Source organism: Mus musculus, chromosome 17 (assembly GCF_000001635.26).
Source record: "Mus musculus strain C57BL/6J chromosome 17, GRCm38.p6 C57BL/6J".
Lineage (NCBI taxonomy): Eukaryota > Metazoa > Chordata > Mammalia > Rodentia > Muridae > Mus > Mus musculus.
In genome coordinates this window covers 50605309-50618026 of record NC_000083.6, presented here as the reverse complement: position 1 = coordinate 50618026, position 12718 = coordinate 50605309, and the positions used below count along the sequence as shown (strand labels likewise).

General features: G+C 42.7%; 1 protein-coding gene across 5 annotated transcripts in view; it reads right to left on the bottom strand.

The window, feature by feature from the left end:
* The window catches only part of Plcl2 (phospholipase C-like 2), a 179630-nt gene that overhangs the window by 70468 nt on the left and 96444 nt on the right, over positions 1-12718 (bottom strand). For all 5 annotated transcript variants that reach the window (XM_006524151.4, XM_006524152.3, XM_006524150.3 and 2 more), the window contains 2 exons: positions 9246-11732; positions 6832-7035 (listed from right to left, as the gene is read on the bottom strand). In XM_006524151.4, the coding sequence (XP_006524214.1) occupies positions 6832-7035; positions 9246-11732 (2691 nt within the window). The remainder of the gene's footprint in view (positions 1-6831; positions 7036-9245; positions 11733-12718) is intronic.

Sequence of the window (12718 nt, the reverse complement as noted above, 5' to 3'; positions counted from 1 at the left end):
CTGTCAGGAGTCTGATATGGCTGTCTCCTGAGAGGCTCTGCCAGAGCCAGACAAGTACAGAGGTGGATGCTTGCAGCCAACCATTGGACTGAGCACAGGGTCTCCAATGGAGGAGCTAGAGAAAGGACTGAAGGAGCTGAAAGGGTTTGCAACCCCATAAGAAGACCAACAATATCAACCAACTAGTCCCCTCCTCCCCCGGCCAGAGCTCCCAGGGACTAAACCACCAACCAAGGAGTACACATGGCTCCAGCCACATATGTAGCAGAGGATGGCCTTGTTGGGCATCAATGGGAGAAGCCCTTGGTCCTGTGAAGGCTCAAGGCCCTGTTATAGGGGAATTCAAGGGCAGGGAGGTGGGAGTGGGTGGGTGGTGAAATACCCTCACAGAAGCAGGGGAAGGGGGGGTGAGATGGGGTTTTCCTGGTGGGGGGCACTGGGAAAGGGGATAACATTTGAAATGTAAATAAATACCCAATGAGAGAGAGAGAGAGAGAGAGAGAGAGAGAGAGAGAGAGAGAGAGAGAGAGAGAGAGAGAGAGAAGAGAGAGCACATGAGAGCCACCAGGGTGATCCAGCCACAAGGTACAAGTCATAAGCCATTAAGCTGTGTTTCTCCATGACTTCTGCTTCAGTTTCCTCCTCCAGGTCCCTGTCCTAACTTCTTTGGATGATATAAGTACAACCATAAGACAAAATACTACCCTTCCTCCCCAACTTGCTTGTGGCCATGGCGTTTTATCCAGCAATAAAAGCCTACCCAAGAAAGAAATTGGTACTGGGTCATAGGGTACTGAGGAGAGAGACCTGAACAAACGTTCTGGGAGAATTGTTGTAGCATTTAAACTTTGGGCTGGAAACGCCATTGAGTGTTTGGAGCTCAGTGTGATGTTTTATGTGAGCTCAGAAGATAAGAGTGCTGTAGGAAATGTAGACAATAGATTATGAAATTTCAGAGGGAAGTTTTGGAAGTCCCTTAAATACTCTATTGGGCCATTCAATATTCTGAATAAAGAGCTACTAAAGTGAATCTTGGCATTTCTGAGACAATCTACTAGTCAACTGGGGCTGAAGAAAAATCTATGATTAAAAATCAACCCGTATTATTGAGGCAAAATCTGGGAAGTGTTTCATTAGGGTCAACACACAGCAGCTGTGGTTTGGAGTGGACCAAAATTGTACTTTGTGCTGGAGGTCTAGGATTCTTCCAAGTAGTACTAGTTCTGAAGGCATGAAGGGGTTGTGAAGAGCAAATGAAATTTGGCATGGTGAGAAGCCAGCACAGGCCTTGTGGAGGTGCAGGAGGAGCAGCAGTGAGCACTTCAGGGATTGTGGGGGAGAGAAAGAAGCTTGTCACCCTGTGGTAGGATAGAGTCACTGAAGAGGCCAGCAGGCCATTGGTGAAGGTACAGCCCAATTACAATGGAGACCCCAGCATTTTGGAGATTCTAAGATCATGCAACCAAGAATAGCAACAGCCATTGAAGCAGAGCTAACTTAAGCCTAGGAACGAGCTATCTATACTGCAAATAGCAGAAGTAGAGAAATGGAACCTTTGAAGCCCGGGGGAACATGAATCTCAGGCGTGGTCAAGCACTGGATTTTGTGTACTATTGAACTCTGATTTCTCGATGGTTTGATTATAACTGTGGCCAGGTGCTTCCCTCTTGAAGAAAGGATTTCACTTATTTGCTATTTTACAGGAGCTTACAGTTGAGAGATTTGAACTTTTAAAGAAACTTTGGAGTTTATAAAAGAGACCGGTTAGTTTGAAGAGACTGGCTATAATATAACATCTTGGGGACAGCAAGCAGAGAAAAGTTATGGTTTAACAGTGATGTGTTGTATGTCAAGCTGACAGGGGTCTACAGCGCTGGCTAGCTTGATACAAGATCGAATCATTTTGGGAAAGGGAACCTCAGTGGGAATTATTGGCTGGATTCTGGGCATGAGGGAGACCATGTAGTTTTCACAGAGCAGTTTCTGTGAAGACATCTAAAGGCATTAAAGTGGATCAGAAACACTTATATAACCAACAGTGTGTGTGAGCCTTGAAGCACTAAAATGTAGAAATTTCTAGTCTCCTTGCTCCTGATAACACATGACAGCATCATCATAGCATCTTGTAACCATTTCTCTCCCACTGGCAACTGAGAACCGAGAGCACGGGGGGGGGGGGGTCAGGTCTGAGCGTTTGGAAGCATCACGAGCTGAGCGTCTCTGGCCACTACAAACCATGGGTTTTGTACCTGTTGGCAAGATGCACTTATATCCGTAATTATCACTCCTCCACTCCCCAACTCTCTCTGCTTCCCTCTCTTCGGGTCAATCATGTTCTAAAAGCAGAACGTTCTATCTGTCTTTTATGCAGACATTTTCAATCTGTCCGTAGAGGTGACTCCTCTAATTGAAAGGAGCGCTGAATGAGATGAGAGTGACAGAAGGAGTTGTGAAGAAGAGTCCTGAGGGAGACGGCGATCAACGGTAACCGTGGCTGGAGATGACCAGCAACCTTACTCAGGTCACCTCTGTCTGGATCCAGACAGCAGGCTGCACCAACCCTGAGATGTGATTTTTCTCCTCACTAAGCAGAGCACTGCATGTAGCAGTGGCAGAGAAAGCACACAAAGCCATGTCTGTGGCATAAACAGAAGGTTCCCGATCTCCGTGCTGACTATCAACACTGCTGTGTGAAGACAGGCTTTCACTTTGCAGATTTAAAGAACAATTTGTCATATAATACATTTAATCATGTTTCCCTCCTCAACTCCTCCCAGACCCTCCATACTCCTACTCACCCGACTTTATGATTTCTACTCACTTTGTTTCAAAAAAGAAAAAAAAAAAAACAGAAACAAAAAGAACTCACAAAAAGAAAATAAATACATAGAGACAAACAGTAAAAGACCAATAGGAGGAAAAAGCTCATGTCAGGTTTTAATCAATGAAGGTCTGTGAGTTTCTTTGTGGTTTAAGCTTAAGAAACTTCTACAAATTCAAACTATTCATTTGATCTTCCAATATAACTTAGGGTTAGGAAATAACTAGACATGAAAAGTGCCTCAAACGTTTCCATTTTTACTCCATTCTCTTATTTTTCTAGATAATTCAAAAGGAATCCCATCCCAGCATAGGCTTCTGAGTTGATTTTATCATACGTCTTAGCTTCTAGGAACTACATGGGTCCCTGAAGACAGAATACACTCATGGTGGGTAATGTAGACCCTCTGGTACTAGAATACTATGTCCCCAATGGCTTCAGATACACTTGACCCTGACCTTTACACTTTTATTTAGATACACATTTTAATGTTTGAGAACTTCATGCATTGTATTTTGATTACATGCACCCCCTCACAACTCCTTCCAAATCCGCCACTCATTCCATACCACTCAATTTTCTGTCCGTGCTTCTTAAAACACATCTGACATAATCAGTGTTGGCTATATACTCTTGAGTGTGTGCTCATCAACAGGAGCATATTCCACCAACCAGGACCACATTCTTAAAGAAAACCACCTCTCCTTATCCCAGGAGCCATCAACTCCCAATAGCTCTTCAGCAGATGGGGAGGTTTCATGACCACCTTTCTGTCTGTCTTGAGCGTGCAGAGGTCTTGGGCATGATGTCACAACTACTCTGAGTTCATATGTGCAATTACCCTGTTCTATCGGCAAACACTGCTTTGTTGAAGTCGTCGACTGCTCCTATCTCTTACACTCTCCCTACCTCCTTTTCTGCAATATCCTTGAGTCTTGAGGTGGTGGTGGTGGTGGTGGTGGTGGTGGTGGTAGGGGTGGTGGTGTGTTATAGATGTCCCATTCAAGACTAAGTACTCTTCAGTATCTTATTCTCTGCACTTTAACCAGCTGTGAATCTATACTATATTTACCATCTCTACAAAAAGAAGCTTTTCTGACAGGTGTTGAGAGAAACACTAATCTTTGAGTACAGCAACATTCATTAGGTGTTGTTTAATACAATGTCCATTTATTGTAATAATAGCAGTAGATTTTCCTCAAAAATCATGTTTAGCCACAGGTTCTTGGCCCTGAATATGGTGTGAGGTATGGGTTCCATTTTATGGAGTGAGCTTTAAATCAAGTCAGAAAGTGTTTGGTTACCACTATAACACTCATGCCATTATTGCGCCAGTAGCATATCTTGTCAAACCAGTCTTGCCAAGTTTATAGGCAAGTGAGCTCCAGGACTATTTTCTCCTCAGCCACCTTCCTGCACTATGAAAGCTAGGCAGGGTTGGGGCTTGATTCCATATTCTATGACTCAAGTGTGTAGTGTTTTACAATAGTAGCTGTACCAGTTTGTACTCCACCAGCAACAAATCAAAAGGAGTTCTCATTTTCTTTACATCTATCCCAGCATTTGACATCATTTGATATTTTTGGATTTTAGCCATTTTGATTGGGCAACATAAAATCTCAAAACAGTTTAATTTGCATTTTACTTTTGGCTAAAAATGTTGAACAATTTAAAAACGATTACTTAGTTGCTATGTTTTATATTTTGAGAACCTCTGTTTAGCGCCAAGACTCATTTTTAAACTGGTTTAATTGTTCTCTTGATGTTTATATTTTTAAAAATTCTTTGTATATTCTAGATCCTAACCATCTGTTAGATGTGTGGCTAATAAAATTTTCAAAAAAACCAAAAACCAAAAAAAAAAAAAAAAACCAAAACACCTCTGTGATTAAAAAAAATCATCTGGAGATGTTTCTTCACTTTGATTTTATGGAATACTTTTAGAAAAACTACTGTTAGTTCTTCTTTTAAAGAGTGGTAGAACTGAACACATCTGGCCCTAGGCTCTTTTTTCCCAGAAAAATTTTAATTACTTCTTGTATTTCATTGGACGTTTTCCAATCCAGTCTGTTAGTATGTGTCTGTCTGTTAATTGAGGGATTTGAGATCATTAATAATAAGAGTTATTATTGAACAACTTGTATTCATTCCTGTTGTTCTGTTGCTTTCATGGTGTCTTATTACACATTTTTTGATTACATGCACTGAAGTTGGTTATTGCCTCTACTTTCTTGGGTGTGTTTAAAGTTCTCTTCAGAACTAAGTGTTCTTTCCAGTGGATGATACTCTCAGCAGCTTGTTCCTAGCAGGAAATGCTGAGTCCTTTGAGAGTCCTTGAAATCTAAGCTGAAAGGGAAGGAGAGTAAACACCAAACACAACGTGTGACTACGGCGATAGCTGATCTTCACTCTCATTTTGGTGGGGTTTACAATCATCATGGAAGCACAGCCCTAAGAGTGTCTATAAGGAAGTTGAACAAAGGAGGGAAGAGGCATCCTGACTGTGAGTGGCTCCATCCCATGGGTTGGTGCTCTGGAGGGAATGAAAAGGAGAAGGTAGTAACGACCTCTGATTAGTCTTGTTCAGAGGAACATTTCCCCAAATTATTTTTTTTCTGCCGCCTTTTCCCCAGTGATGTTTATCAAATATCCTAAGAAAGCAAGATTTCTCTTAACAGTGTGGGAAATGCTAGCCGTTGATATTTGGACATCCCTTTAATCATCTAACCTCCTTAAATTACAGCTTTCACTAAGTTATAAAGCAGTCAGAAGGGCTTTAGATAAGGTGAATGATGCCAATCCTATATTCTCCTTGAACCTTGACTGGTGTTTAGTTGGTTGGTTGACTTTGGGTTTTCAAGACAGGGTTTCTCAAGAAGGAAGCCCTTGCTGTCCTGGAACTCGCTCTGTAGACTAGACTGGCCGTGACCTCATAGGGGTGCCCCTGCCCCATCCTCACCCCAACCCCTGCCTCCTAAGTGCTGGGATTAAAGGCATGCACCATCGCCTCGACCACGACCACCTGGCCTTAGCCAGCATTTTTAGAATGGAGGAGGTGGTAGCAAGGCACTTATCCCTGACTATCCTCAATGGTAAAAGTCTCTTGAGAGAAGACTGTCTAGCACCACCAAACTAAAGGAGTCACTGCTGATACACAGCCAGTTCTCACAGCCTCGTCTATATTAGAAATTTGAAATGAGTACCGTTCACAAATTGAATTCTTCCTTAACAGGCCAGTGAAATTGCTCAATGGTGAAGTACTTGGTTTGTAAGCCTGAGGACATGAGCTCAATCACTGGATTCTATGACAGGGAGAAAGTTGTCCTGTGACTCGGGTATACATGATATGGCACACGAAGTAGTCCTTCATCTGATTCACACAGAAACACAATATGAAAAACTCTCCCTCAGAGTTTTGAAAAATTATAAAGCACAACAAAAGAGCAGCATCCAACTAAGAAAAAAATGCAAGATAAATCTTAAAGGTAAAAATGTAATATTCTAGGTGTCCTGAAGGTAACTCATTAACACGAAGCTGATTACAAATGAAGACGCCTCAGAGCAGCTGCCCCAGGAAGGAAATTACCACACAGCAGCTTTGTATGATGTGAACATCTGCCCTGGATGGGATTTCAGATGCATCTTGAAAAAAAAATCTAATTTATTACTATATTGGGTTGAGGGGAGAAGTGGAAACAGAATAAATCAATGACTAGAAAGGATTAAACATTTTTGGTTTTGTTTTGTTTCTAAATCACATAAATAGGAAATGCAAAACATTCATTAGAAGCTGATTCAGATTCAGGTCTTAGGAAGCTAATGTTCAATCTGACTGAAGAAAGGATCTCTGAACCCTGCTTTCTACCAGGGATGCAACACAAAACTCTTTCAAAACCAACAAGGCCAGGGGAGACACTTTTCCCACATAAGAACACGAAGCATGAGACAGGAAGCTAATGCTGTGCACATCTGGTAAGGCATCCTCTGACACCTCTCTCCACAGAACTCACCATGTCATAAGTTGTTACAATCTTCTTCAGCACCTCAGGCACGATGGCTTGCAGCTCCATGGTGGGGTAGGGCTCACTAAGGTTCAAGACCACCAGGGGGTTATTGTCAGGCCCCAGGAATCGAGGAGACACGGCAAGCATGCACTGCATGAGGTTGGCCACGGAGGAGAGGCCACACAACTCTTTGAACGACACCACTGCATTCTGCAAATAGAAAGGAGACCCTGGGTCACTGTGATGGCTATCCTTGGTTGTTAATTTGACTACATCTGGAATGACCTAAAACTCAAATGGCTGGGCATACCCATGAGGGAGTTTTTCTTAACTAAATAGCTTCAGGTGTGAAGACCCACTTCTGATCTGGATCAGATCTTGGAAGTGGAAAGATACATCTTTAATCCAGATCTTTTGAGGTGGGGAAATCAACCTTTAATCTGGGCTACATCTTCTGCCAGAAATCTTAATATAGGGCATAGAAGAAAGCATTCTCTTTCCATGTCTTCTTTACCTCACTAGCAAGTCCTTTGCAGGCATTAGAGCCCCCTTCTTTAGGATTCCAGTGCATAATGAAGAATAGCTGAGACACACGGCCTGGTAAACTGAACAATTACTGGTTTCTTGGACCTTCCATTGGTAAATAACCATTGTTGGACTAGTAGGGCCACAGCCTGTAAGCCAGTCCCCAAAGAAATCTAATACAATAATATAATATAATAACATCATACACACACACACATTTTGGTCAGAGTATGAGTTGGGTGTGTGACTCTGGGCATGCTTGTGGACAGAGCAGGTGGCTGGAAGGAACAGATCTAGCTCCTAAGTAACCCGTGTTCTGGAACTAAGTTTTGAATTTAAACATTTCATTTTTATTAAAACTGCTTTAAACATGACTGTCGAGCTATCGAACATTTTGTTTAAAATCATTTTGTGACCATGTATAGAAATAAATTACTGTGATATCTAAAGTGTGCTCCCCCAAGCAGCCTGTGATAACTGTTTTCTTCACAGCATATCCTGCATCTGTCCCCTCAACCCTATCTCCCCTTTCTACCACCCACTCTTAACTATAGCAAAAGTCCCTGGAGGGCAGGCTGCTGTCTATTGGTTCCCAGCACGCTCTCACAGCCAGCCAGACTTCAGAGCAGGTGCTACTCAGTACCACTACAGCAGCCCTCGGGGCTTCAGTACAGGGGGGCTGACACATCCCAAAGGGAATTATGTCCCATATGTCCCATATGTGCACCAGCAGCCACAGGCAGGGGACAATGTGGTTTCTTTGGAACTGAGGGTTTGCCAAAATGCATGCACCCTCAACAATGAAGAAACCATCCCAATTTTGATTATGCTTTGACCTTGAGAGGACGACAATAAATGTCATGATTGCAGGCAACTGTTCTTATTCATGACGTGGCTATAGAATTAGGTAGGAAACATATATTGAAAGTGTTTCCTTGGTTAGAGGAATGCTAATGTCATTTTTATAATAGTGTTTTAAGAGAAAACAAATGGGATGGAGAAATGACTCCGTGGTTAAGAGTATTGGCTGGTCTTCCCAATGACGTGGGCTTGACTGCCAGCACTCACATGGCAGCTCACAACAATCTTTTAACTCTAGTTCCAGAGGATCCAATACTCTCTTCTGGTCTCTGAGGGCACCAGGCATGAATGTGGTACACAAACACACATATATAAAAAATAAGAATAATACATCTTTTCTTAAAGAAACACCTCAGAGTATCTACCACATGGAGCATGTCACACACTGCTGTGAGCTCTGTGAGGAAGAATGAGGGGTCTAGACCAACTTGACTCGCCAATCCTGGTACACAGCTAGATATGTGGCCCAGCCTTAACAGGTAAACAGTTCCTAACTGACTGCTCTGAGACATGTTATTTTAGAAAAAAAAAATCATCTTAGGTCTTTCATGAGTACATTTACCATAAATATTTTATGTAAATAATTGTCCTCTAAAATCAAGAGTACACTGGCTCATTTAAATGTATCTAAGCACCAGAGCTCCATAAGAAAAACCCATTCCTTTTACTTTAACCAATTTCCCTCTGACAGGTCATTAATTTCTGTTCCATCTAAGAAATAATAATATGCAGCAACAACAACAGAGATTCCCACGAATACCATATTTAAAAACAGCAGATAACTGGTCGTAAGAGGAACGTGGGTAAGCAGCTTACGAGTCAGCAACAAGACCAGTTTATTCTAGTGCGCAATCAGTATGCCATCAACTACCGTGGTTGAAATTCAGATGTTGAGAAATGAAACTAGTAACAAGCATGCTAATAACCAGTTGAGATTTACAAAAGTATTTAAAGTTAAATACACTGCTATAAAAAAATACACATCCGCAAATCATAGGCACGCACAAAGTAGAGATGTAAACGTGAGCACACACCTGCATGTTCTCTCTCAGGTCCGTGGCATCCCGTATGGGGGGCTGGGCGTTCTTGAACACCTCGTCTACAGTTTTAATCCACAGTGTTCTCAGAGAGGCATATTCCCGGGACTTTTTTCCTTTCCTCACGGAAAGGCCCCGTTTGTGAGGCTTCCCTCCCCCTCTCCTGTTAGTAATAGCCACGTGGACGAACAGAGAAGCGTGGGCGAGGACCTCTCCAGTCAGGGACTGCAGAGGCACATGGCGGTAGCCCGTCTGTAAACACTCGAAGGGAATGGTGTACTGGCCGATGAACTCATCGCCGATGTAGTCGTCGTCCAGCACGACAAAGCGCACCATGGCTAGTTCAGGGAGGTTAATCTGAAACTCAAAGCTCTCGTCAAAAATAGGAGCATCTCCATTCTGGTTCACCGTTTTTGTCCTTTGCTCCGCGCAGTCGGCAGGAATTCCGTGGATTTCCACATAGACATAAGGGTCCACCACGTCACCTTTGGCACCCGACCCTTTGGGTTTGGGAAAGTTCTGGCCGCTGATGATTTTGATGTGAAGCAACTGAGGTGAAACTCCTGGGACAGAGTCCTTGGTGTTGGCACTGAAGAAGGAGACTTCTTCCCTCATGATGGCTGGTCGAAGAACATAGCCACAGTTTCCATTCTGCCTAAACCAGCCAACGTTTAGGTCCATCATCAGCCCTGGAGTCTGGAAGTTCATGGCTACAATCTGACAGCCACATTTCCAAAAATCCTGAGGGTTCATGTTGCTTGAGTCAATTCTCATTGGACTAGGGAAGACCCTGGCGAGGAAACGCTTATTGTAATTCACAAAGTCCCCGGGGTTCTCATTGGCGTATTTACTCGCAAGTACTTCATTAAAGGAGCACACTTCCCAGTACTTCTGCACCTGAAACGACACCTGAAACTCCTTGAACTGGACGGATTTACAGATGCTGACCAGCTCGGACAGTTCTTTGCAAAGCTGAAACCGCTTCACAGGCACATGGTTGGGTTGTTCCACATTCTCTTTCCCCATCCTCTGAGACATTTCTGCTCCTTCATCCTCATCAGTAACATCCCCTTCCACGCCGGAGCAATTTGAAGACAGCTTCTTTGCTTTGATTAGTATTTTCCCTTTCAGGACATCTGGGGATGGTAGATAAGATTCCTCCATGTTGGGTGATGTCGTATACAGCTTGTCTCCTAAAATTTTCTTCATGTGTTGAACCATCACCTTCTGTTGTTTAATAGAGCAGTGGTTTTCTAAACATAAGATGAGAGGATACTCAGAAGCAAAGAACGCGTACTTGTTAATGATGTCGATGACGCTGCGGAAGACTATCTGAGAGGTCATGGTGTGGCCTGTGTAAATCACAGGCTCATTATCTGGCCCATCCCACACATCTAATTCAACGCTCCTGCAACCCATTTTCAGAGCGCGGATATATCCCGTGATGTCAGAGGGACCCCGGAACTGATCCTCTATTAAGTATGTATTATGAGATGAGTTTATAAAGTAATGAGACAGAGGTTGCTTCATATCCTGACAGACCTTCTTATGTTCCGGATCAAAGATGTAACAATCAGGTGACATCAGGTAGTTAGTGAATCCATCTATGGAGAGCCAGCCCTTTTCCTGGCCTTCTTTGGATGGCTCGTATTTGTGAATAATTTCCAGGCTTATTTCCTCATTGATATGTGCTACACCCTGTTCTGCCTCAAGAAACATCATAAGGTCCTTGGTATCAAGGAATTCTTTATTGCTTGAAAACTGAACTAAAAGGAAGTAAATTTCAGGTCTAGTACAAAGTTCATGAAAGACCTCAATAAATTCCTCCTTTGTGATTTCAGTACCAGCTTTGTCCTTTGATTTATGCAATTCTTTGAACTTAAGCTCAATTTTGCTTGTTTTTAGACCAGGATTGAGGTTTCTGATACACTGGACAGCATGACACAGAGTTATATGTCCAAGACCATCTACATCAATTTCACTAAACATTTGTGAAATCCAAGAAGTCCTCATGTTGTCTTGGCTACTTTCTAGCATATCAAGTGTATGTTTCCCATAAGAAATCAGGTAGCGGAGTCCTGTCACCCAGATGTTTGCAACATCTGCAGAATTGGCAACCAAATCAAGTGACTCATAATTTTCTCCATATATGACTGAAAATGCACAATCTTCAGAGATCTGCTCAGAAATGCCATTGCTGCGGAATATATCTGTGTTCTTTCCTGTTCTCACTTCCTTGATAGATTTGATATCAATCTTGGCTTTCTCAGAATCCTTCTTAGATGGCTCCCACCTCAGGCTTTGCATGTCGGCGTCCAGCAGAAAATACCGATGGTAAATTCTGGAGTTAGAACGAACCTTTTTGAGTTCAGAGCCCTCAACCATTGAGTTGATACAGTCACTTGCGCTGCTGATCTTCTTCTCTGTCGGCATGCTGCTGAATGACACCGTCTTCTTCCGCTCCCTTTTCTGCTTCGTGCCATCCTGGAGGGAAGAAAAGTGTGTTAGGATAAGATAAACATAGGTGTTCATGTTCAGACTAAGAATTAAACTTTAATTCCCTGAAAAGCTGTGTACTGTGATTTCCTATGGGGATCTTGTGATGAATGACAGCTGTTCACCTTTCATTTAGAAGAGGCCTTAGAGTGCAATCTCATGCCAACGAGCAAGAAATCATTGCTTAATAACCACAATCCGTATTTGTCAAGGAATTCAATTCACAGAGAGCAGACACTTATTTATCCTGGCTGTATAATTTTCAGAAAATGCAAGACTCCTTGGCTTACAAACTACCAAGAATTCCAAGGCACTCAAGAGAAGAACATTAAGCTCACTGCAGTACCCATTTTTATGTGGGGGCCTTTGCAACCACAGCACTCATGTACCTGTGTAGACACTAACTAATCCCTACATCAGTGTCTCCTACAGGCTCAGCACTTTATGCCTCAAAACTCACCTGACTACTTGGTTAAACTGCAGGTTTCTGAGCCTAGAGAATCAGATCTCTAGAGATGGTGGAAGGAATCTGTACTCGGGTAGCTCCCCACATGCTGGGAACATAGACTAAAGTCTGAAAGACTTTTGCTAGCCTCTTGGGCTCACTAGTACGTTTTGACTATTTTATTTCTGGACTCTATATATGACTAGGATACAAATGATTAAGTATGAACCCACAAAGTGTATATTAAATATACACTCGAATTCCTGGCTCTTCACAGTATCACAATAAGGTCCTGCATACTTTGGGCAGTTGTGGATTACGATTATAGTCATGTTGGACATGAGAGGACTTTTAGATTACAGCTGGGGTAGATCTAAAGTTATAGAGTTAGAGATATTAAAAGCTGCTGCTCTGTATCTAGATGCTGCTGCCCAGGAACCTCCGATAAAAGCATGGGTTATAGTGCAATCCCGTGAGAAGCTTCGGGGAGCATCTATTCTTCAATAGTGTCTGTCTCTGTAATGGAAAC